Consider the following 26824-nt stretch of genomic DNA (forward strand, 5'->3'; position numbering starts at 1 on the left):
ATTAATCCTAAGTATTATATAAAAATAGCAAACAATTTGTAAATAAAATAGCAAAATCTTCAAAATTTAGTTATTAAAATAATTATATTATGTACTTGGATATAAAATCTTAGTTTTAGAAATTTTGATTGGTTTATATTTTAAAAAAATATATTTAGTAATTTTCGTCCATAATTTATTAGAGAGAAATTTTTTTTTTATTTATCTAGATTTTTTTTATATTTGATCTGTGAGAGTTTTTTATTTTTTAATTAATTACCTTTATTTAATTAATTAACTAAACTTAATTAAGTTTTTCTAATGGCAATTGAATGTAATTTTTTACACATTTGAAGATAAGTTTCATATTTATACTTTCCAATTAATATAGTAGGATATATATATATATATATATGAGGTCATATAATTGAGTTTTGGTTTGGCATGCAGTACAAATTGTTTTGTCACCGTATATTCAATTTGAATCGTACCTGCTCAACTAAATTTCATACTAACCTCCCAAATCATCATATGTATAACTGTATAAGTGATAAGTTGACCACCGTCTTTACAAATAGAATGAAACTAAACCACCGATCTAACAAATTTTCCGAAGAAAAACATAAAATTTATAACATATTTAAAAATAAAGCCCACAATTATTCTTTGTTTTACAGTAAGTTTTGTGGGTTATATATATATATATATATGTGCCAATTCATTATTTTCAAAAAATAAAAATGTAAAAAATTCAAAACCTAACCTAAAAAGGTTTTATAGAAAAGTAAATAGATAAAATAAAATCTAATTTTATTTAAAATCTAATTATAAGATAAATTATATATATATATATACCATAAAATTCAAAATTATAATATTGTTTACTTAATTTAATTTTTAGTTGCTATATTACAAGAAAAATATTACTTTTTATATAAGATAAAAAAAAGATTTTGAAAATTATACAATTAGTTACTGTTTCTAAAAAAATGTAAATACTTACATTTACATAAAGAAAAAGATTGTTGAAGTTAAAAAAAAAATAGAACGTCTCATATTTTTTTCACCAATCAAATAATTTATTCAAAAGAATGCTATTGTAATATATATGATAGGAGTATGTAAGATTAAAGTGAGGAGACATATAATAGGTTATTTAATGTGTTCATAAAGACAATTTGCTGGTAATTGTTAAGCCTAAAGAGTATATATTAACATTAAAATATATTTGTGTGTACAAATAAACTTTTAGTGGTAATGTAGACAGTAGATTTGTAAATGGATATACATGAGTGTATTATAGCAAAAAAAAAAACAACTATTTTCTATAACTAAAAGTTTATCTCTTTACTTTTATACATTGTTTTTACTTACGAAAAGAATTAAATATAAATTCTTTTTTAAATTTAATTTAATATTAATACTTTTGAACTCATCTACCACTATTTTCTTTAACTAAAAGTGTATCTATGTTTCTTTACTACCAAACAATAAATTAAAGGAATTTCCACGGTTAGTTGCCCAAGCCAGAGCGAAAGGGTTTACAAAAGAAACTTTAGAGATAAGAGAATACGAAGCACGGGCAAGACAATCCGCCTTCGAATTTGTCGCATGCGGGATCCAAGAGATGGAGAGTAGTGGAAAAAACTCCAGCGAGTTAAACTCATCGAGCAAGTTGAAGAAGGATGGCCAATATTCAGGGGAATACACCATAGTGAGTACTTCAGCACGTATCCGCTCCATGGCCTATAACAACGTTTCTAACTCTTAATGCAGGGGGGAGGGGCTCCGTCTTACACACTTGGCCCCCAACAACAAGGTTCGCTCCTCACCAACGCAACACCACCAGCCCAATCATGAATGCTCATTGGTGCTTTCCAATAATCATCAATTTGACAACAAGGTGAAGAAACCTGGACATTCGAGGACGGAGATGGAGCCGACATGACCGCCATAAAAGATAGCGCCTCTTCTCAGGCTAACTTATCGCCCAAAGCGTGAGCAATTATATAATTCGCCTCGATCTCTAAACCTTAAAAAAAAAATATTTATGGCCTTTCAGATTGCTTATAAAAATCATGGTAATTGAAGAAGTTGATAAGGATCACCCTGTTGAGAGACATCCTTCCAGAAAACAAAATCTAAATTTGAGTACATCGACTCATAAGGAAAACCCTCTGATGAGACCGGAGTTACAGATAAATCCTAAATTTCCCACAAGTGAAGGCATTAAAAAAAAATGTGATTAATAGTCTCAACCGTAGAGTCGCACCTTTTACACCAGATATTTACATTGGACACTTCGATGTATCTATTTACTTTTATAGATAGTTTTTACTTACTAAAAATACTAATTTTATATTCTTTGTTAAATTTTATTTTATTTTAAAAACTCTAAACCCGCACATCGGGCGGATCCTAATCTAGTATATATATATATATATATATCCAATGCGGTGGAGTAATTAACACAGCCATTTTGGCCATGATGGAAAAAAAGATACATAATTAGTTAACATCTTAATCAGGTAACCATCTCTTTTATATTCACGGTTTAAATGTTCACTAATTAAACAAACTGATACATCAAATAGTTATTGATACTAGAACTATATTTTTATACAATTCTAAAGTCTAAAAGGGTGATGGTAGTTCGTGGATAATCTACTTTTGATTGACACTCTCCTCTCTAACCTAATTCTCTCCCACGTCTCTCCTCTCTAAATAAACAAACTAGCCGCCGCTAAAGGTTCTCGGCCAACATCCGGTAGCCTTATAGCCCCGGCGTTGTGCCTTTTTTGTGTTTAATTGCTTTTTCTTCTTGCTTATGTCCTTGTCTGGCCATGAATTGTCTTCTTTTGCTGCTTCGGTGGAGTCTCTCCCTTCTCTTGAAGATCCAGATCCAATCCGTTATGATGCTCGGTGGTGTTTAATCGAGGGGTTTCTTATTACAGGAAGGTAGATTTGATTCCATGTCTCATAATCGATCTCAATCTCACTAAGTTAAGCGTGTTTGGTATATCTCCTGTTTGCTTGATGGTGCCTTTAGTTGTTGTTTGTGAGTTTAGTATAGTGGTTTGTTGGGTACCACGTCCTTTGTTTAGAGGTCTTTCTAGGTTTGTATGGTGTGGCCATGGGTTCCGTTAAGGTTCTTTGTGATATGTTAGGCTTGAATTGTTGGATATGGCTCGTGTTTTTGGTTTTGATTTTGGATCTTTGCACTACCTCTGCTTCGAGTCCTTTTGCTGGACTGTGGTTGTGAGTCTTTCTGGATTCGCTCTTGGTGTTAGTCATTTGGATGGTATTTTGTTGCTGAGTCACCTACTAGCCTCTCTTTGAGTTTCCTTGTGAAGTTTTAGAGTTAGGTTTTAGTCGAAGCAGTGGAATCGTTCTCTAGTTCTTCTCTTGCGAGGACGTCACCAGTTTTATGTTTGTAGGTGGCTGAAACTGGGTCGACGAGTGTCAATATGTAAGAACAGTTGATCTTGCGTGGCTTGTCTCCAGTCGATTTCAAGGGTTTCTTTGTCCCTAGGGTTTCTTGCTCTCATCGTCTGGCTGGTGAGGTGCTTGGGTAGTTGTATTTGTGTCTTTGTTCGCGATGGTATCTTGCTTTCCTCTCTGTCGGTTTTGCTTCTGGTTTGGCGTCGGTGTGAGGCTTAATCCGGCCTAATTGGTGCTTCCGACTCATAATGTTCTCTAGAGAAGCCAAGCGGGAGTCTCTTGTGCCTTTGTACAATTATAGTGTTTAGGGTTCATTTTCTCCAAATTATTTGTACCTCTTTAGATTTCTGCTTAAGCGTTTGTTTTTAATCAGCTTCCCTCTTTTGGCTAATGACTCTGGGACATTCAGTAGTCCACCAGCTCTTGTAATTTCAATTTGTATCCTTCTTTAGTTCATTAATAAAATTCAGAAGATAAAAAAAAAACATCGAATAGTTATACATCAATATAAGATCATAAGCAATTCTTTATGTATTTATATTTTTTTGGATCGAGACCAAGAGGTAACGTGTCAGTCTCTAACATGTAGCGAGAGGCATCGGTGTCCAACACATTTATGGCTGATTTGTTGAATATGTAAATCACAAATCAGATCATTTGGTAGATAAGAAATAATATTAAGAAATTGACTTTTTAAAGCAAATTATGACTTTTTCATTTGCAATAAACATGTAAATGGAGTGCAATTATTTTAATAATATAACGTGCATTGTAAATTATTTGATAGTTGATACTATTGTTGGAATTAGCTTGACACACAAGCAAGTGTAAAGAGATTGGGATTTATAGTTTAGGAAGTTATGAGAAATAAAAATATTATATTTCTAGAGAAATTAGGAAAAGTGAATTAAGAGATCCTTATACATAGAGTTGTCAAGATGTGATTTCCTATTATTGAGTTTTGAGAGAAAAGATAACTTTAGGAGCTCTTATTGGAGAGGTGATTTCTAAATCCATATGGAATTGTAAATGCTAAAAATCAAAACACATGGATTTTGAAATAACATGTTTTATCCTTGGATTTGAATCCTTCTATTTTACACCTTCAAATCCATTCAAATCCATTTAAAACATAATGTGGATTTTGAAATTCAAAAACAAATCAATAAATGAATAACATGAGATTTTAACAAGTATTTGTAAATCATAGAACCAATAACACATAAGCTTGTTCACCCTGAAAACCCTAGCCGCTTCTCTCTCTGGCACGACTCTCGAGACTCCTCTTCCCGGCGGCGTCGACTCAGATCGGCGCCGCTGGGCTGCTTCCCATTAACCGCTGTTCTATCCTCTGTTATCAAATCTGCCTTTGGACCGCTTTTGAATCCACCGGAGGTTCTTCGGTTTGCCATGCTACTCCAGCCATGCTCCAGCTTCAACTCCTAATCGCCCTTTCTGCTCAACCGGTTGCTCGTCTCAACGAGGTGATTCTCTCGAGACTCCAGCTAGCCGATGACAGATCTGAGATCTCTGGGCTCCATGTGTATATCGATCTTCGCCTCTCTTACCGGTTCCCCTGGTTGTCAATCCCATCACCTCCTTCCTCCTTGGGTCCTTACCCCATCACTAAGTGTTCTACTTGGTTGATGCTAGAAGTGAGCTCTGTCTTGACGCCGGAACTGCGCGATACCTGGTCGTTAAAAGCTTCATCTATGGTGACCTTGTATCCCCCCTGCATCCTTGGTCTCGTTAGATTGTGTGTTGGCTATTCTCCCTTCCGATCATCCGCTTTATCCATTGAAGATTTGCCTCACAAACCACACCACTATGCTTTATGTCGACCTTGTTCTTGGACTGAGATTAGATGACTCAGGCCCTCAATGCAGCCCCCTACCAAAGGTTTCTTTGTCCCTTCGATCCAGGTTTGAGCCCAACTCTCATATGCGAACCCTGGTAGATAGAGTATTTCGACTAGTCTTGGTTACATGTCTTATTCTGAAGCCTATTAGTCCCTCTAGAAGTTTATCGAATCCACCTTGGTTAGGTCATTCTGCCTCTATTTTGGTTGGCCGCAAACAATCATATAGTTGTGTAATTGCCTTCCTAGATTGGTTAGGTAAATCCTTTTGTCAAGATCAGCTAGAAAGTGTATACCAAAAGCACACTGAACCCCTCAGTTTGTATCATCACCACTTGCCTCTTGGTTCTAACCTAGTGTATATCTTAGTACATCACAGCAAAACTGACAACAAGCTTTGTGTGGGAACCCTTAACCTCCATGGCTTTGAGCTTCATGTGAGGGAGGACCCACCTGCTCTGTTACGCCTTTGTTTTCCTCTCCCTAGGTTTAACCATAAAACAATCCTATCTTACAATCTCCTCCAAGTGCCAAGCTCGGGTATGTATTATTATCACAATGCAATATCGGCTACAAGCTTTGTGTGGGTCTCCTTAACCTCCATGACCTTTGGCTTCATGAGAGGGAGGACCAACCTGCTTTGTTACGATATAGCACTTATCACATTCAATTCCCAGTTGTAGCTTTCATCCATGTTATGAGAATTGAGCCAGAAACTGCTTTAAATTTCGATCAATATGTTTTGAACATTCTCTTATTGGCAAGAGCACCCTCCCTCACTCCACCTATGAACCACCTTTGTCAACGCTCCACTGCATATTTTGCAAGAGCTATTGTTGATCACTTGTTGATCGAGGAAGTCGCGGAGCATGTCTTCAAATGCGTTTCCACCATGGTCCCAACAGATCTTTCAAGCTTTGCTAGCCTCCCAAAGTCTTGCACCTTCTTGGAAAACTCATGGAACCAATATCTTTATATGCTTTGTAACATTATTAAGCTTTGTAACCTTCTATGTTTCTCTTTGTATGAGCTCTCCTCTTTGAGGATTTAAGTTTAATGGAAACTTGTTTGACAAAAAAAAAAGAACCAATAACACATAATTTTGATAAGTACTTTAAAATCAATGATTGAATAACACATGAATTTTGTTTGAATTTCCAAATCCATTAAAGTCATAGAACCAATAACCTTCTCTTAAGTTTTTGAGTTATTTCCTAAAGTAATAAAGAGATTTCTTTGAGGTTGTGTTAAACTTTGTTCTTGATTTCTAGATTTGGTATCAGAGCGTGACGATATCCTAGGGAGCGATGTCTGAGGGTGCGATTGTTGCTTCTAAGCCATAAGAAGAAGTCGGCTCTACGTCTATCCAATGTCCTATGCTCAATTCAACAAACTACACGATGTGGGCGTTAAACATGAAGATTGCTCTAAAGGTTCACAAGGTCTGGGAAGCTATCGAACCTGAAACAGAAACAGCCGACGAAGACAAGAATAATATGGCTATGGCTCTTCTGTTTCAGTCTATCCCCGAGTCTCTTGTTCTGCAAATTGGTGATATAGGCTAAAAAATATGGGACCCTATCAAGTCGAGGCATGTGGGTGCAGAACGTGTGAAAGAAGCACGCCTACAAACACTTATGGCCGACTTTGAGCTACTACATATGAAGGATACATAGAAAATAGATGAGTTTGCGGGAAAGATGTCGGAGATAGCTTCAAAGTCTGCCTCCCTCGGAGTATCTATTGAAGAATCAAAGATGGTTAAAAAGTTTCTTAATTGCCTTCCTGACTAGAAGTTTATCCACATAGTGGCTTCTCTAGAACAGGTGTTAGACCTAAACACCACCACTTTTGGAGACATTATAGGGCGACATAAAGCATATGAAGAAAAAATCTCCGTTGATGCTGGCGAAGTACAAGAGGATCAATCTAAATGAATGTATGCAAACATGGAGACACAAAAGTATGCAAACACGGAGACACATAATAGTCGAGAATATACAAACGACTATCGAAACAGAGGTCGAGGAGGTCGTTTCTATAGAGGCTGATGAACTTATGATGCATGAAGTTGTTTTTCTTAATGAAAAACAATGTATTCCGAGTAAGTTTGAAACCAACACAGGAGAGGACAATAAATGGTACCTTGACAATGGTGCCAGTAACCACATGACAAGAGATATAAGATACTTTGAGAAGATGGATGAGTCTGTTACCGGGAAGGTAAGGTTTGGAGAAGATTCATGTGATGATATAAAAGGAAAAGGATCAATCTCACTTGTTGACATGAATGGTGAGTTCGAGTTATGACATATGTTTACTACATCCCTGATTTTAAAAGTAACATCATTAGTTTGGGCCAAGAGACATAAGCATGATGTGATATCAGGTTAAGGGGAGGATACTTAACAATGAGAGACGCTCAAGGTAAGTTACTCACTAAAGCTTCAAGGTCAAAGAACAGACTTTACAAGATTCGTATGGACCTTCACGACAACGCTTGTTTGAACATGTCATCTATAAGTGAGTCTATTCGTTGGCATGCTCGTTTTGGACACATAAATTTTGAAACGATCAAGTCGATGAAACAGAGAGAGCTTGTCCAAGGAGTCCCACACATAGCGTTCGAAAAGGAGCTCTGCAGGTCCTGTCTACTTGGAAAACAAAAACGACAGACGTTTCCTCAAGCCACCACATATAGAGCATCTTCAGCTCTGGAACTGGTCCACGGAGACCTTGGTGGACCCATAACACCGAGTACAGTTGGTGGAAACCGTTTTATCTTTGTCCTCATTGATGATCATTCATGTTACATGTCGATCACCTTGTTGAAGGAAACAAGCTATGCATTTGAGAAGTTTAAGACTTTTAACAATCGTGTTGAAAAATAATCAGGAGCTCGAATCAAGACTTTTAGAACATATAGAGGTGGTGAGTTTATCTCACAAGATTTTAATGAGTACTGTGAGAATGCTTGGATCCAGAGACATCTTACAGCTCCATATACACCACAGCAGAATGGTGTTGTAGAACGAAGGAACTGAACAATGATGGAGATGACAAGGAGTATCCTAAAACACATGAGAGTTCCAAACTATCTGTGGGGGGAAGCAGTGAGACACTCCACATATCTGCTAAATAGGATAGCTACAAGAGCGTTAACAGATAAGACCCCATATGAAGTCTACAAGAAACAGAAACCTCATATTGATCATCTACGAATCTTTGGGTATAAGTTACGCAAAAATTGATCAACATTTGCTAAAGAAACTAGACAATCGATCGAGGATGTTAGTCCACTTGGGGATATAACCTGGTTCTAAGGCATATAGACTGTATGATCCACATACAAGAAGAGTTATTGTAAGTCGGGATGTGATTTTTGATGAGAGTAAATGTTGGAATTGGAAACAAAACTTTACAGAGCAAGACGGTAATGGAAGCTTTAATATTGTTCTAGGTGAATTTGGGAATCATGGGATAATATATGAACGAGAATTTGTGGGTGATAACCCGGAGTTTGGTGAAAATATTGATGATGATAATGAAGACGAGAGAGACGAAACAGAGAACAATGGTCACACACCTGAAATAACAGAACTCGAGATTGCAGAAAACAGAGAAGAAGTTGATGCTGTGGAGACCAATCAGCCGGTTCAAAGAAGAAGCCAAAGACAGAGTAATGCTCCTAAGTATCTCGCAAACTATGTCCTACTTGCCGAAGAAGAAGGAAAAACACTCCTTCTATGTCTTAACAATGAGCCAAGAAGTTTTATTGAAGCAAGAGGATCATATAAGTGGCTCAGTGCTTGTAATGAAGAGATTAAGTCAATCGAAAAACTGAATACTTGGGGCTTAGTCGATTTACCTCTTGTTATAAAGCCAATAGGACTCAAATGGGTCTTTAAACTAAAAAGAAACTCCGATGGCAACATCAACAAGTATAAAGCTCGACTGGTTGCTAAGGGATATGTGCAACAATATGGAATCGATTTCGAGGAAGTCTTCGCTCATGTTGCACACATCAAAACTATAAGACTACTCATAAACATTGCTGCGACAAACGGGTGGGAGATACATCATTTAGATGTAAAAACAGCCTTTCTCCACGGAGAACTCAAGGAGACAGTTTACTCAACCTGAGGGGTTTGAAAAAAGAGGGTGTGAAGACAAGGTTTATAAGCTGAATAAAGCATTGTATGGTTTGCGACAAGCCCCAAGGGCTTGGAAAAACAAACTGAACCAGATTCTTGAGGAGCTGCAGTTTAAGAAGTGTTCGAAGGAACCGACAGTTTATCGGAAGATAGAGAAAGAACAAATCTTAGTTATTGCAGTTTATATAGATGATTTATTTGTCACAGGAACAGACAAGCAAATCATTTACAAATTTAAGGAGGAGATGGCTGCTAAATTTGAAATGAGTAATCTTGGCTTGTTAACTAACTATCTTGGGATAGAGGTAATCCAACATGAGAATGGAATTGTTCTAAGTCAACGAATATATGCCCAGAAAATATTGGAGGAAACAAGGATGGTGGATTGCAATCCTGAGTACATACCAATGGAGTTTGGACTCACACTGTTGAAAGCAGAGGATGAGAAAGAGATTGACGCCACATATTTTAGGAAAAAAATTGGTTGTCTTCGTTACTTAATTCATACAAGACCTGATTTGTCGTATTGTGTGGGTGTTTTGAGCAGGTATATGCATAGTCCCAGGGTGTCACATGGGGCGGCAATGAAATAGTGCTTGAGGTATCTTAAAGGAACAACAACTCTTGGCTTAAATTTTGAAAGAAGCTCGAAAATACCAAGGCTAGTTGGTTATAGTGATAGCAGTCTTAATATTTAACCGGACGATGGGAGAAGCACAACAGGACACATTTTCTATTTGGGAGATTATCCTATTTCGTGGTGTTCACGAAAACAGGATGTAGTGACTTTATCATCGTGTGAGGCAGAATTTATGGGTGGAACCAAAGCAACTAAACAAGCTATTTGGTTGAGGGATTTGCTGAGCGAAATTATGGGAGTCGAAGTCAAGAAAGCTGTTACTCATATTGACAATAAATCCGCAATAGCTCTCACGAAGAGTCATGTTTTCCATGGCAAAAGCAAACATATTCAGAGACATTTTCACTTCATCAGAGGATGTGTGGAGAATGAAGAAGTTGAGGTTGAGCATGTTTCAGGGAGCGAACAAAAAGCTGATATTCTTGGGAAAAATGAAGTTCAAGGAGATGAGAGAGTTCATGGGAGTTCAAGACTGAGAGAAAATGTGTTTCAAGCTTAAGTAGGAGAATGTTGGATTAAACTTGACACACAAACAAGTCTAAAGAGATTGAGATTTGTAGTTTAGGAAGTTATGAGAAAGAAGAAAATTATATTCGTAGAGAAATTAGGAAAAGTGAATTGAGAAATCCTTATATATAGGCAAGTAAATTAAAGTATATAATGAGAGTACTGTTAATACCAAAATGTTAAAAGGGAAAAGCATTGACAAAATAAAGGACGTTGACACTGACTTTGTTGGTGACATGAGATGATGAGAGTTTCCAAATAGTTTAGGTCACCTAAAATTTGCGAACATAACAGTTAGAAAATGGTCATATATCCTTGCCGGAGTATTAATTAGGGTACCTACTAAGTATAAGTACTAATTATCGTAGTCTTTTTGCCAACTATTAATGTGTGTCTATACTCTATACATATACACACAAGGTCGGGTCAATATATTTAATGCAGTTTCCGGACAAAATTGGATATCATTTCTTATTTTTTCAACTACTCGAGAAAAATATATGAAAGGTTCAAAAGAAAGAAAATATATACTTTTGGATAAAATAAAACAATGCCAGAAGATAATTTTCTAAATGAACTATCAAACGATATACATAGTTTTGTGTGTTCTAAGCTTCGGTCTAGTCCAGTCGACCAGTCCATTATGTATTAAATAGGGAATTCATGCATGAGTCCATTATTATGATAAATCCCAACCTTTACTAGACAATTCTATGAAGTATGAACCAAGAACTGGCAAAATTCAAGAATTTAGTTGGAGGAAAATATTAAAAGAAAAAAGATAAGAAAATGCAGGTGACATTAATTGCTTTGTAACTTTAAATAGAGATAGTAGAATGATTTGTAAGATTAGGTGGTTGTGTGACCTATATTTATTAGACACATCACCTTTTTTTGTATACAGTATCTCTTGCTTTTCTCACGATCCAATGGCTAGTCTCACTCGTGTTAATTTGTAGTACTAAATAATTACAGAGGTGGTCAAGTGGATCGTGAGAAAGCAAGAGATATACAAAAAACCAAATAGAAAATCATTGTAAATCAGTAGAATAACATTTTGTAATTTAATATATATACAACATTAGTATCTAAATATAAATCAGGACCAAGAATATTTTAATCATTAGCTGAAAAGTATTGTAAAACTTATATAAATTAACAATGATATTAGCATTGTTGTGTTAGCATCAAATTGAAGTTTTAAATAATTTATGCTGTTGACAAGAAATTCATAAGACTCTGATATTCTATTGATTTATTGAAGTTTAAATGAATGATAAACAATGCTTATATATTGATTTATAGATACTGTCTATTAAATACAAGATGGTTGGTGATTTTACAATTCTAGAAAGAGACAAGCTGAGAAATGTTACTGTCTTGAATATTATCATTTAATGGTAGATGTTAATGTTTTAAAATTTATCAGTTAGAGGTGAACATCTTAGTCTACAGTTTCAGTTCATTTAATTCTGTTTTTATAAATTCTGTTTTAGTGCTACTTGGCTTTGGAAAATACAAGTCAACTAACAAAACACAAAACAAATAACCGTAATTTGATAGTTATATATATATATATATATAGTATATTTTAAGTAACAAGGAGATATAAACTTATTTATTTAGAAAAGACTTACTGTAACGCGCCGACTGACACTTTTTACTGGATTCTATGTTCAATCATAGTTCATGGACCCACCTTTTTAATGGGTTTCATGTTTTCTCATTAGGCTCGTGAGCCCATACATATCCGACAGTCGGTTTGCTATGTCCAAGAAATTTTAAGACAGGGGAGATTGAAGATGATGAGGAAAGAGGAGAAAGACGACGAGGGCAAGTTAAGATTGGAGAAGGAGAGAATGCTCCGAGAAGAGACGCCATTGTTAGTGAGCTCTCTCTCCGATTTCGTCTCTTTTATTTTTGAGAATTCGTTTTTGTGTTGGATAAGGAGATAGAGAGAGGGAGATTCGGAGATTGAGATTGACCAATTCCACTAGAAAAACTTTTAAAAATTGCTTATAATTATATTAATTATATAATTAATATTAAACTAATCAAATCAATATGACTACTCCAAGTGTTTTAATCACAAACCAATAATTTTGAACATCATCTCAAGTGTATTTTTTTTTGGGATGAATTAGCTTTTTCAACGGTGGAATACAAAAGTTTAAAACTTTGGAGTCGTCCAATTAAGTTAAAATATGAAATTTGAATTTATATCAATTTATTTTTATTTTTACAGACATTAAGAAAAGAATTGATACTGATCTTACCTGTTCCTAAACTAAAAAAGAAAATTTCTATAAATAATATATTTTAATTATCATGTATATTTAATTATAAGATAAAAATAAACTAAATAATATAAAATTTTAAATGAAAACCTGACACATACAGCGATCTACTACATTTACCTTAATCTCACATTGATTTTTTAAAAGATATAAAAGAAAATTAAATATTTATTTTCTACATGTGTTGTAATCTTAAATCAATGATTTGACACATGTTGTGAAAAATATTGATCATGTTACTGACTAATTTTGACACATCAATATTTCAAATTAGAAGCTTACCACATGTCACTATCAATATATATCTTGTTTTTCTAAAAATCTCTATTTGGTATTAAGAACTAACAAAAATTAACAACATTATTTTTAAAAATAACTATTTACAAATTTTTTTTTTCTGTTAGTTTTCTTTTTGCTTATGACATCAAAGCTAAACCAAATATACACTTGTTGATTATTATTGGTAAATACTGATATATTTATAGTTAATATTCCGATTTTGTTAAAGAAAATAAATATTTTTTGTCACTATTAAAATCTTACCGATAGTGACATGCATTGCGATCATATTAGTGACTAGATTTGAAACTGAACGTTATATAATAAGATATGAACAACCCAAATTTCATATTATAAGATAAAATACATGTATCTAATACTTTAGAAATAAATGTAAATATTCAAAATTAAGATATAGGTAAATATCATGATCTTCTAGATCCAAAAGTTTCGGAGGTCCAAAACTAATCCCTGGAGCCTATGAAAACCGATTTAAATTTATTAGACTATGGTAGCAATATTACTCGAATTCAGTGCCATAAATTATCTCTATTTACCATTGGACCAATGCTTGATTTATTTCTTTTGTAAAAGGTTTCACTTTTAGTTCTTTAATTAACTTAAAAAAATTGTAACAAAAGAAATCGGACACGAAAATTGCAATTGTAGAGGTCATTGGTTCACCCAAGCTTCTAAATATATTCATTTGCATGTTGCAATAGATATAATTTTGTGAGTTGCAATTGATATAGTAGAGTCACGCATGCATTTAGTTGAAACTATAAATAAGTTTAAATGAGTTAACTATAGAAAACTGTTTTTTTTTTGTTTTCTTTTTAAAAACCATTATATATAGTCTAGAAAAAACGATAACTAGAAAATATTAAATTATAATTTGGTGTTATTTTTTCAATTTATATAAAAAATGAATTGAGGAAATATATATATATATATATATATATATATTATGAATTGTCAATACCAAAAAAAATAAAGAATTGTCATGTACACCTATAAAGCAATAATGAAACTGTACTTTTAGAGATGTGATGTCTTAACGAAGAGTGTTGAAGTTTTTTAATGTTTTAAAGTATCCAATCATGCTCTTTATGGAGATTCTCTACACAGTCATCAAATCTCGCCTTATATATTCTTCTTAAATAGATTTCATCTTCTCTTGCTCTACATTCCCATAAGCCAGACTTTTTAAATGTTCTAAAGCTCTGATTGTGTTTAAATCCAGGTCCTTGTTTTAAAGTACACATGAAACGTGTGGTACCAAATAAATTATAAAAAATACCCTCCATTTGGTATTATTGTTGGACCTAGTACATAATCTTCAGAATAATTTGAGTTCTATTTCCAGCGCTAGATACATAACCAAACATACAAAGACAAAAAACAAGTAGGATGATTGTGAGATTTTTCATTTAAAAAAAAAATAGATTTTTTCTTGGTTGTTTAGACTTGATTTTTCTTTCGTGTATTAATAAGCAACATATACGTCCCTATTTTTGCATTTACAGTTTTTTTTTGTTTTTCAGTTAAGATAGATTTGCTAATTTTAACTAAGATATCAAATCATGGGAGACTATCAATTTGTTTTTCAGTTTGAACGTTTGCGTACCAGCCTAGCAAAGTTTATTTCATCTATGGTAATAAGAGTTTGAACTTTTGTGTATCAACCTAGCAGAGATTATTTCAATATTTAACGGTTCTTTTACTAGTAATTTTACTGAGAGTTTAAAATGGACCGGCCAGTACTTTAAAAGGTTTTCACTAAAATTTATTCTTTATAGTGTTTGTTTATTAATTTTAAAATCACTTAACTAATTTATAATTAATTAATTAGTCTTGTTATTAATTCTTGAAGGTTTTTAACTCAAAACTAATTTAGGCTTACCGGAAAAAGGTTTTTGGTCTATATTTACTCTCTCTCTTTTTTTTTTTTTTTTTTTGTCAAACCTCTAATAGTATTTACTTGGGTACCATTTTGGTCGGACAAAACTTGAATTTGGTTTATATTCGTTTATATGTTGTCATTAACATGTTTTTAAAAATATAAACTAGAGTATACACACCCAAAAAAAAAACTAAACTAAACGAAGTAAAATGTGAATATAATTTGATAAGAGTGGATTATAACATCATTCGAGGGTCATAATTATTCCAAACTAATATCGTTAAGACGATTATTATTCCAAACTACATGATGATAATATAAAGCATCAAAACTCATGAAAGGCTTTGAGAGGATCTTTTGGGTCAACAGCTTCTATAAGGGGAAGATCCACGGCTAATTCCTCAGCTCCAATGCCTTCTTCATTAAGCTTATTTGCTACTTCTTCAAACAATACTTTGTTACCGAGCCGACTCAAATGTAACCCATCCCTAAAATTCGAGAAAACACAAATTTAGTTAATCGAGCATAAAATAATCGGTTTCCAAAATGCACCGTATACTAGGTGTATATGTAAGAGTTAGTGTATGACCATAGACACTCTGTTTGCCAATTTGGAATTTGCTGCATTTTGGACCAAAGATCAATGACCAAAATTTGACATTCCTTAGCAACTTCTACACATGCTTTTGCGTATAGTCCGGCTACTTCATTCGTTCTTTCTGGCAACCCCGTCGTGTTTTCGGTATAAGGATATCTAAAGATAAATGTCTTAAATTAGTTCAAGACGTACAAGAAAATAATGAATGACAAAAAAAAATAGAGGACTCGAACCTGAGGCGGGCCTCTTCGTGGATTGGAGGAGGAGTTATGAGAATAATGGCCGTTTGTGGCCAACGGTTCTGAGAATCATCGTTGCATAAATTTCTCATTTAATATAATAATCCATTATTTATGTAGAGGTAAGAATGTATAAAATCTTTTTCACTTTTAGTGGTTCGACAAAGTATATACATTTGGTGCTTTAGAGTTTACTTTCCCAAAAGGAGATATATATGATCAAAGCTTTGGCCTTTTAGTCGAAAAGGCAACATTTTTAAATTAGTCAATAGATTAATGCTTTTAACACTACCATTTGAAGAAAAAAAAAACAAAAAAAAAAAGAGAGGCTAATTCAATAGTTTTAATGTAATTTTCACACCCAGTTAGTTTTTTCTTTCTTTCAATTTTAATCATTTTGTAGTCAATTGATTTTATTTTTCACTTCCGCTAAGCGTTTATATTCTAAGTGTCTCAGGACAAAAAATTTAAAAATTATTTGACCACAAATTTTTTGATGCATAAACTCAGCAATTATGGCTTAATAACTCTACCAAAGTTTCTCGCAAATTAGGAAAACAAATACGACGGTAAAATAATATATTATTTGCCATTCACTTTTGCAAATAAATAGATCGAACATGAATCACCTAGTTCATATTCTCAAGTACGTAGTTCATACAAACATTTCCATATTGATGATTATTTTTGTCCATATTGATGATTATATATATGCATGTCCAGCATTAATTACCTAAATCATATTCTCAAGTATACAAAATATTTTCATATTGATGATTATTTTTGTCCATATTGATGATTATATATATGCATGTCCAGCATTAATTACCTAAATCATATTCTCAAGTATACAAAATATTTTCATATTGATGGCGATTATATATACATGTGCAACATTGATTACCTAGTTCATATAATCATATTCTCGGGTATACAAAACATTTTCATATTGATCATTATATATGCATGTGCAACATGAATTACCTAGTTCATATTCTCGAGTGTACAAAACATTTTCATATTGATGATTATATATATACGCATGTCCAAGAATAAAATGATCACCTTGAGAAACGAAACAATAGAGCGAAGATTCTGCTTGTACTCGTGAAGTGGCACATGCTGAAACCCCGAGCATCTCTCCGGCAGACACGCGTCGTTCGCACCAAAGAATACAGTCACCGCCGCCGGAGATTCTCCGCCATCTTCTTTAGCCGCCGGAAAAACTCTCTCGACTACTTTCAACGCCCATCTCGTGTTATATCCACTGTATCCTCGGAGCACCAAATCAGCCTAATAAATTTTATATCTCAAAAGTGTTAGTTATTTTTTTTTTTTGAAAAAGGGTTAAATACTAGTAAGAGCAAAAAAAAAGTGATATATTAAACATAAAAAAACTTCACTATGTCTACTAAAAATTAAAATAATCATGATTAGTAAGAAAAACTTATATATAGAAACAAAGAGTTATCAGTCAAAACCTATGTATAAGATTAATTACAAAGATATAAATATGTGTGTATATATCTATACCTTGCGGCGGAGAAGATCGGCGAGAGAAGCGCCCCAGCCACCGTCACTAAAGGATTCTTCAGTGATTGAATCACCAAAGAGAAAAATCTTCTGTCTTATCATCTTCCTCTACCTTTTTTTCTTGTTATAACTTATAAGTTCTCCTCTCTCTCTCTCTGTGTTTCTTGAGAAAAATGTGTTAAGAAGGAGTTGTAGTGGTTTTGCTGAAATGATCAAGGAAAGGCTTATCATTGGAGATACAAAAATAAAATAAAAATAAAATAAAAGTAGATGCACTAAATGCTATCACCCACTACTCACCGACCTTTCATGTTTTATTGTTTAATAACACTAATAGAAAGATATACCTACAAATGTCAATAACACATGTTTATGCACGACCACATTTTATGAAGGTTTATGTATCTATTGAGAGGATTTTTTTTTAATTAATTAATATTCATTTTAAAAAACCCTAACGGGCTGGCCGAGGCTTTACACATTTTTTATCCAATTACAAAACAGAAAAAAAAAAGAGGTTGCTGAATCCAATCATGAAGCTCAGATTCTGTGTGATCTCACGGAAAGTAGAGAGATCAAACCTTAAATCCGGCGAGGTTCAAAGTCCATGGCCTAGCGACGCCACCGAAGAATCGAAGATCAACGGCGGAAGAAACCCGATTCCCACCATCGACCTCTTTCCTCCGGTAGACCACTTAAGCTACAAACCTCCTCGAAAGTTAATCCCTCCGACAAACCAGATCGACAATGTTAGATCCCGACCTAGCAACCTAACATATTGGCATCTAACCCTTCTCTTCTAGATCCGGACTCCCCAATTTCCCAGAGCAGAAACTCTTCAATCCGGACGGGTGGAAGCTAATCGCGGTGAGACAGAAGATTGATGGCTCAGACAAAACTTCTGAACACGGAGCCCACGACCGCCATCTAAGATCCAAAAGAGACCTACTGTAAACCAGCTCGTCACACAGCAAACCCACACTACAAGAAAACATGGAATTGCCGACTACAAAAACAGTCAGTAAACAGTCGCAAATACCTAGTGACGACTGAAAACCGTAGTCGCTAAACAGAGCGTCGCTAAAATAATCAGTCGCTAAAGAGTCGGCAAATAGCTACGAATTGGCGACTGATAGTTTTGGTCATTGTTCCCTCGCGAAACAGTCGCTAAAATGGCGACTGAGTTGCAACGCTTTAGTGACTGATTTGGTTACTCATTTGCGACTGTTTTGGTTACTGATACGTGTACGTTTTCGTGACTGTTTAACGACTGTTTAATTATCGATTTATCAGGTTTTTTTCTTGTAAATCCGGTCAAATTGAATTATTTGATTTTGTAATACCAAAACAGATTATGAAAACTATAACTAAAACTTAACAAACATGAAATTAAACAAAGAAGTCTCAACATACATAAGTTCTAAAAAAAAACATCCAAACACAAATTCCAAATGTTTAAGTACAACCATTACAAATGTTAAGGTCATGAGGGAAGGAGGGATAGTGAAGGAACCACCTAACTTTGAACATCAGCAGGGTCGGGGTTATTCGTTTCAGACTCGAGGAAGGCAACATAGTTTGGGTTAGTCTTGAGGAAGCTCACCAAGCGTTTGATCTCTGCTTGTTGCTCAGCTGCAACCCGGGAAGCCTCAGCTTCACGCTTTGCTTGTAGAGCTGCTTGTTGCTCGATTTTGCGGTTAGCTTCTTCAAGCTGTTGTTGCAGGCTTCTGAAAGAAGAAGAGCTTCCAAGGAACTTCCGCTTGCCGTTGATGAAACTCCCTAGGCTTCCAACTCCAAAGTATGTTCCTCTATCGCTTATGAAAGTAGACTGCATAACAAAACAGAGATAAAGTTAACATCATTACTTACCAATGAAAAACTTAATAGCATATTAGAAAGAAGCAACATTACCTGAAGAAAGAGCTCATCATCCTCCTCGTGTGATAGCTCCGATCGACGTGATGTACCATCAGAAGACTCGTCATTGTCCAGAGCAGCCAACTTAGCTTCCCTTTTTTTTCTTATATGCCTCATGAACTGCTTGCGCCTTATTATCCACAAAAGTCCCAACTTTTTTGGTATGAGTCCTGACAAAAACTTCAGGAATAGTTGGCGGTCTTCCCTGATTGGAGTCCTGAGGAAAACTTCAGAAAACTTCGAGAATTCTGGTAGATCCGTCGCACATGCGAGAGGTTGAGGAAAAGGACGCCTGATTGGAGTTTCGCCGGAAGGGGATGCTCCTGGAAAGCTCCTCAAGTTCTGGAACAGGTTTGTCGGAGGTGGATACTCTCCGTAATTTGCCACTGGAGGATTGGGACAGGAATTCCCTGAGAATCAGTGTCTGGGTCTCGCTGGTTCGCCAGCGTGAAGGCATAATGGCTGGGAAGATTCGCGGGTCTTTGATTCGCCGGTTGTGAGGTTCCAGCGGTTGGATTTGAGGAGTTTCTTCTTCCTCCTTCTCTTTTCTTTACTCCGGCCATCAACAACAAAAGAGAAACAAGAACGGGATGAAGATTTAGCGTTTTCTCGGGGAAAAAGAGAAATGAGGGATTATGGTTTTCTCGGGATGAAGATGAGATCAATTTGAGTTTGGGCCGTTTTCTTACGGACCAAATTTGGTTTACAGCCCAAATTAAATAAATCAGTCGCTGAATAGTAGCTGCTTAGTCGCAACCATTGGCGACTGAAAAACCGGTCGCCAAATTAGTCGCAAATTGGCGACTACAATGCGACATTATACATTAGTATCGAGTTAGCGTCTATTTGGTGACTGTTTTATTTGTGTAGCTATTGATTAGCAACACAATCGCAATTCAGTCGCTAAATTTAGCGACTGTGTTTTAAGTCGCAAATTGCAGTCGACAATTCCATGTTTTCTTGTAGTGCCACCATATCCTTACCGACTTCCGCCGTAACCGCAGATTCTAGGAGGATGGTTAAGCCGTGAGGAACTCTGAAGCTAACCATCCGACGTCTTCAAACAGGGGCTCGACTACAAAGCTCCTCTTCCGCCTGACCAGATCCACAACTACATCAGCATGGATACACACCACACCGCCGCTGACGGAGAAGAGAGCCTACTCACCATTGAACCTTCGATGCTAACCTCGACCACTTGACATGATATTGAGAGGATTTGATTTGTGACAAAAAGGTAAAAATATGTTAAGAATAGCTAATATAAGATGTGGTAAAAGCTGGGTAAGATATACGATGCAATAAGTTATAAGAGCACTTCCATTCGAATAAAACAATTTTGAGGCTCATAAAATTTTTAAATATTTTATTGTGTATTTTTAAAAAATAAAAACTTCTAAAAGATTAATTAAAATTATGCTCATCCGATGATAAAGCTTTTATTGAGGTTCTTATTTTTTAAAAATATGATTTTTGAAATAAAAATATCTGAAGTAAAATATAATTAGTTTGAATGTTCACATATTTTAAATTTTACAAAGATAAGAAATTATTGTATTTCATATATTTTTAAGCATCAATTTTTAAACATACAAATTATAAAATCATAGTAAAAATAGAAATACAAATCATAAATGAGAAAATAGATTAGTTGTATTCTTGATTGTAATCTTGATTTGTGCCAAACTTTTGCCATATATGCTCAATCAAATCATCTTGCAAGTGTTGATGTGTTCTTCTATCACAAATGTCATTTCGCGTGATCATCATATTGGTGAGGTTTGAAAGCCTCTCCGTAGAATATTTGAAGTCCACATGTGAAGTTTTGTTTGATTTTGTTTGTTCGAATTCTGTTATATCAAACTGCGTATACCCATCGTGTTCGTCTTCTATTTCATATTGTGTAGTATGATACACGCTCTTATTATCTTTCCAATTTTTTCCTTATCATGGATAAGAGCAGGGTTTTTGACTATAGTAAATCGAGCTTGCAAGAATCCAAAAGCATGCTCGACATCTTTACGAACAAATAAGGATGCCTTTAGACCTTCTGGAAGCTGAATAAATTGGATAAAAATAGCCCATTTTGGATAAATAGTATCGGTGAGATAGTAGCCCAATTTATACTCGCACCCGTTGACAATATAATTCACCTTTGGAGCACGACCTTGCAATTATCATCAAAACCTGGTGAGCGATCAAGAACATTGATATCGTTTAATGTACTTGGAGGTCCAAAAACGCGTGTCATATCTAGAGACTTGTGACGCTACAGCCTCTAAAACGATGGTTGGCTTTCTAGATCCACATGTATATTGATCTTTCTATGCGGTTGGGCAATTCTTCCACTCCCAATACAAAAAATTGATGCTTCCTATCATCCCGGGAAATTCGTGTATCTCTCCAATATCGAGTAGTCGTTCAAGATCCGCTGGTGTGGGTCTCCTTAGGTACTCATCTCCAAATAAATTTATGATTCCTTGAAAAAAATATTTCAAGCATGAAATCGCAGTGGTTTCACTAACCCAGAGGTATACATCAACCCCGTCAGCTGCACAACCAAATGCCATCATATGAATTGCTGTTGTAGACCTATGTATTGTAGAGAGAACAAACCTTCCAGTAGCATCTTTTCTTTGTTGAAAGAATGGAATTTCACTCGAGAGTCGATCAACAATACGCATGAACAAGAGCTTGCTCATTCTAAAACGACGACGAAATAGTTGAGAAGGGTATGTTGTATTTTCACAAAGATAATCGTTCCACAAGCGGTTGTGTCCTTCTTCACGATTTCTTTTAACGTGTGCTCGCTTTTCTTTGGCTTTGTTGCTTCTTGATGACCACCATGTTGACTTAAATGATTTTCTATCGCTTGATCGTAATTTGATTACAAACATTATCAATGCATTCATCAATGGTATCATCAAAATTATTACGGGAAGATTATGCCATTTTTGGAGAGTGTTTGAATTGTAAAAGTGAAAAAAAAAATATGGAGAGTGTTTGATTTGTAAAAGGGAAAGAAAATATTGAGAGTGTTTGATTTTTAAAACAAAATAATTGTGAAATTTGTTTTACCAAATTACATGAGTTTTATAGAAAAGTTTGTGGTCTATAAACGTTGCAAATTTGTCGTCTAGAAACATTGCAATTGTCACAGAGAGAACAAGTATGAAAAGAAAGTTTGTGGTATAAGAAAGAAAAAAACAAAACTTGTAAGAAAATAGTGGTGTGGCTAGGAAAAAACAAAAGGAGAACAAATACAATATTCAAAAATTTGTTATGGGGAAGAGGATAAAAGTACAAGTACAAAAATTAGTAGTTCAAATACAAGGCTCACATGGTTGGTGATATCCCAAAAATACAAATAATTCAAACTCATTCTATAAGAGTTTGTAATGGGAATATGGTTTTTGTGCTGACGCTCACGGCACACATGGTTGGTGAGACCCCATGGGAACTTCAAGAGCCTCCAAATGAAGTTTGTCATGCAAACAAGAGATATCAACCACCAAAACTCTACTGAGAAACAAACTTTTGCAGTATTACAAAACCAATACTACTATTATTACATGGTACTCTTTATACTCAGCTGGTCATCTTTACACTCGGCTCAATTATCAAAGTGGTTCATAAATTGTCTATATACGTATGAGACATACAGTCAATATCCTGTCAAATTGGAAACAAGAACACAACAAAAAAAAACACCAAATATCATGAACGCAAACTCATTCTACACAAAAATACATGGAAATACAAAAGATATATATAAATTGATATATTACTTATACAAAAGAAACATATATTACTCATACAGAAGAAACATTCAAATGTACATAAACTAATATAACATAAACTCAAAGAACATAAACTCTCAAACTGAATTGCTTGACAACAAGTCATTAATAAGCTTGTCTTTCAAAGCAATTTTTGTTTCACTAAGTTGATCTGTTTTTGTAAGTAGGTTTTCAAGCATGATATGGTTACTATGCTTCTATTTTAAAGCAAAATTCTTCTCTTTCAAAGCACAATCTTGTCGGTTTAGCTCAAGCAGCCTCTGAACCTCCATCATCTAAAACTCTAAGAAAGTCTTCCATTCTCCCTCAACGGTGCATGTATTGTTAACATTATTTTTCGATTTCCCTTCGAAACCTTAACACCAGGGGGATGATTGATAGATTCATCCTCTCCATGGATTTGTGGAAGCGAGCTTGGGGACTGTGCAGAACCGTCCTCACATTTTCTTATTTTTTGTGGTTCTAGTCCCTTTAGTATATGAAGAAGCACACCATTTTTGATCATATCTAAGATCTCGCCAAGCATGCTCCAGGGTGAACTTAACCTTGTGATCATTGAAGTAGATTTGGTTTGCTAGCTTCATCACATCATCCTCATTTTGGCCACTTGATTTCTCCTTTGTGGTAGCCTCATAGCATCCAACAAACTTAAAGACTATATCATTTATCTTCCCCCACCTCTGCTTACAATGACTTGCCTCTCTATGTGGTCGACTTGCAACCTTCGGACTTGCTGCAAAATACTTTGCAATCCGTGTCCAAAAGGTTCCACCTTTTTGCTGATTTGAAACTACTCGATTCTTGCTCGTGTTTAGCGATGCACTGATGAGCACAACATCATTTGGTGTCCATGTATTCTTGATCTACGGTCTATATTTGTGTTTCCACCTTCACTTGAAGCATCAGCATATTAGCTACTAAAAACAGCGAATTGGGATGCATTAACTTCAATACTTGATGAAACACTGTCATACGGATTGGCGTCTGGACTGTAGGTTTCTTGTTGACTATTGTATCATCCGTGAACTAAACTAGATGGATTACGGATGTCGATCGACTTCCCTTATATATTATGGCATGCGGGCTTAGGCCCCATGAGGAGCCAATATTATGGCATGCAGACTAAGGCCTGAAGAGGAGCCAAGAAAGACTCAAGATTAGGCCTATGAGTAAAAAGGAAAATACAAAATTTGAGAGCAAATAATGTTGTTGAGTTTGCATTCGAAAAACGGTTTTTCTCTATGTTCCACAGTCGTACTTAATTATGAACTGACATGAAGTCAGTAAAAAGGCTAAAGATCCTAACTTTTTTGCTTGTATCAACATATATGAAATGTTTTATTACCATAAAATCATCTGAAGCTGTTACAACTTTTCCAATCTGTGACGGTGACCTACACAAGAGATATGGCACCGTTTAGTTGTTAGCTAGTTGAAAGCAGTGAATAAAGAATTAACTTTTTATTGTTTCTTATTGTTGAAATGATTGATTCAAGAAAAATAGAAAAAGGTAAAGTGGATTTACCAATCTACTGCAGTAACTTCAAAGTCGTGGCCTGTTAAGAGTGTAGGAACTACGTGAGGCTTATTGACCTGAAATTAGTAATGGTTATTTAAGCATAGATAAGTCTTGAGACAATTGATTTGTTAGAATATGTCAAACAAAGTAACAAAGGACTCAAACATGCCATCTGTAAGTGTTTCCATCGTTTGAACCGCTCAAAACATATTCACCATCAAGACTAATCATTTTCAGTAGAGGAATATTGAGATAGTGAGTGGGCAGGTGAAATATTTTGTATAAGGAAATCAATTGTGTGATTAAAGTAAAAATTGTGGAGAAGGCATTACCCTTACGAAAAAAACCTATTCGGCAGCGAGAGAAAGATTGTTCAGATCCTTTGTCAAGCTGCAACGTGTTGTATAAATAGATTTTGCAACAGATTGTTGAAATAGAGAGAAATTGTTAAATTAAATCTGGAATCAGGTTTGACGAAACTCTCTCACTAAGAGAGGTTATAGTCATAAAAAGCAAACCTATTGTCCTTGCATGACGTTGTGAGAAGGGTTCCACTTGAGTCTTGAAACGAGGATACTATACCATGTAATCTTTTTTCCTGAACAAATATTTTTTTTATTAAAAAAACAGGATAAAGATTAGCCTAATTCATCCCTTCAGTCAGATTGAGGGTTTAAGCACATTCAGAACAAACATGTGATGTTATCTCAGTCTAGGAAAAGGGAGCTTAGCTTACCTAAGATCAGTTTAAGGTTAAACTCATAAAAAAAAAAAACATGATATCTAATAGCCACACTCTCAAACAATGGACAAGACCGATGGAAACAAACAATATATGCCTAAACTCATCTTCAATCATGCTAATTTCCTTAGCCCTAAGTTTAATCATGCCTACGAACACAGAAATAAACTGATTCGAATAGCACTAATTTCCAAAATTAAAGAATCCTAATCTCTAAACCTTACCTAACACTAATTCATATAATCAGAAATAGAAACATACAATGAGAAAGACAATTGTAGAATAAAACCTCCGAATTGGTCCAAGAAAAGCTTCAATTTGGTGAATGAGATTCAGCGTTTTCAATGAACAGACTCACCGATTATCTGAACCACAATTGCTGTTGAGACTCGGTTACGGTGGAGATGATGATAAAACGCCCGATAACCTCAGATAACAATTCGATTGTCGACGATTCTCGTTCTTTGATTTCGTATTTGAGAGATTTTCGCGTAAGAGAGAAAGAGAAAAAGAACAAAAAAGGCGAAATAATTTATTTTTTATGTATTAAACTTTATTTCAATGAGACGGTGACACATCTCAATAAGAGGCACCATTTATTGATTCAAAATTAGAGTTACCTCTTATTCTTTTCTCTATTTTTGATTTATTTTTTCTCTTATTTTCACATAAGAACCGACCAAAATCTCTCTGTTGGAGATGATGGTCTAAGATAGCTAGAGATATAGTCACAGATGACAGATGTGTGTGATAAGAATTTGGTATAACATCAGTACATCACTCATTGAAAGAAAAATACAAAAAGTGATAAATAAAGTTATTTAACCACTTGCACTATAATCTACAGTAGTAATTTTATAAACTAATTTAAAAAATGTCATTACTTATCTAATATTTATCAAATGATTGATGACGTGACGTCGTACCACCGGTTTTTTATCATTAAACTTTATAATTATCGCCACATTTATACTAATCGTCTAACCGCACCGTTTATTGGTTACATAAAGTAAATTTTAATATACAGTAAATGTCAGTGATCTAGAGAAAACTTTAACTAAAATTTTAAATTGTGTAACATTTAATAAATTCACACGTTATGTTATATTGTAGTTTGCGGTAGGGAAAATGATTCATTTATTATTATGAATTAATATTGTATGAACACTTGTTTTGTAACATTGCTATTAGGGCTGGGCAAAATAACCGATAACCAAATAACCGACCGAAACCGAACCGAAAAAAACTAAACCGAACCGAACCGAAATTCTTCAAATACCCGAATGGTTAGTAAAAATCTATATCCAAACTAACCGAAACCGAACCAAACCGAACCGACAATTAAATGGTTAACCGAAATATCCGAAAACCTAGAAGATATCAAATATTATATACTTAATATTATGCAAAACTATAAA

At 34.7% G+C, this 26824-nt stretch overlaps 1 protein-coding gene, 1 long non-coding RNA gene and 1 pseudogene across 2 annotated transcripts; 1 reads left to right on the top strand and 2 right to left on the bottom strand.

Annotated features, from left to right (window-relative positions):
• The first annotated feature begins 2658 nt into the window (after positions 1–2658).
• LOC147921386 (uncharacterized) lies at positions 2659–3905 on the top strand. Its single transcript, XR_015588242.1, has 2 exons — positions 2659–2937; positions 3417–3905. It is a non-coding gene; the product is annotated as an uncharacterized LOC147921386 (long non-coding RNA).
• A 10335-nt stretch (positions 3906–14240) lies between these two features.
• Positions 14241–14585, bottom strand: LOC109130452 (S-protein homolog 32 pseudogene; annotated as a pseudogene).
• Positions 14586–15254: 669 nt separating this feature from the next.
• LOC104760310 (GDSL esterase/lipase At5g45920) lies at positions 15255–17739 on the bottom strand. Its single transcript, XM_010483214.3, has 5 exons — positions 17429–17739; positions 16961–17188; positions 15890–15957; positions 15648–15812; positions 15255–15546 (listed from the first exon to the last, which is right to left on the bottom strand). Exons 1-5 carry the CDS (start codon positions 17528–17530, stop codon positions 15384–15386), a joined length of 726 nt encoding a protein of 241 aa, XP_010481516.2. The 5' UTR covers positions 17531–17739; the 3' UTR covers positions 15255–15383.
• Between the last annotated feature and the right edge of the window lie 9085 nt (positions 17740–26824).

This window comes from Camelina sativa, chromosome 18 (assembly GCF_030686135.1).
Source record: "Camelina sativa cultivar CO46 ecotype springtype chromosome 18, ASM3068613v1".
Taxonomy (NCBI): Eukaryota; Viridiplantae; Streptophyta; class Magnoliopsida; order Brassicales; family Brassicaceae; genus Camelina; species Camelina sativa.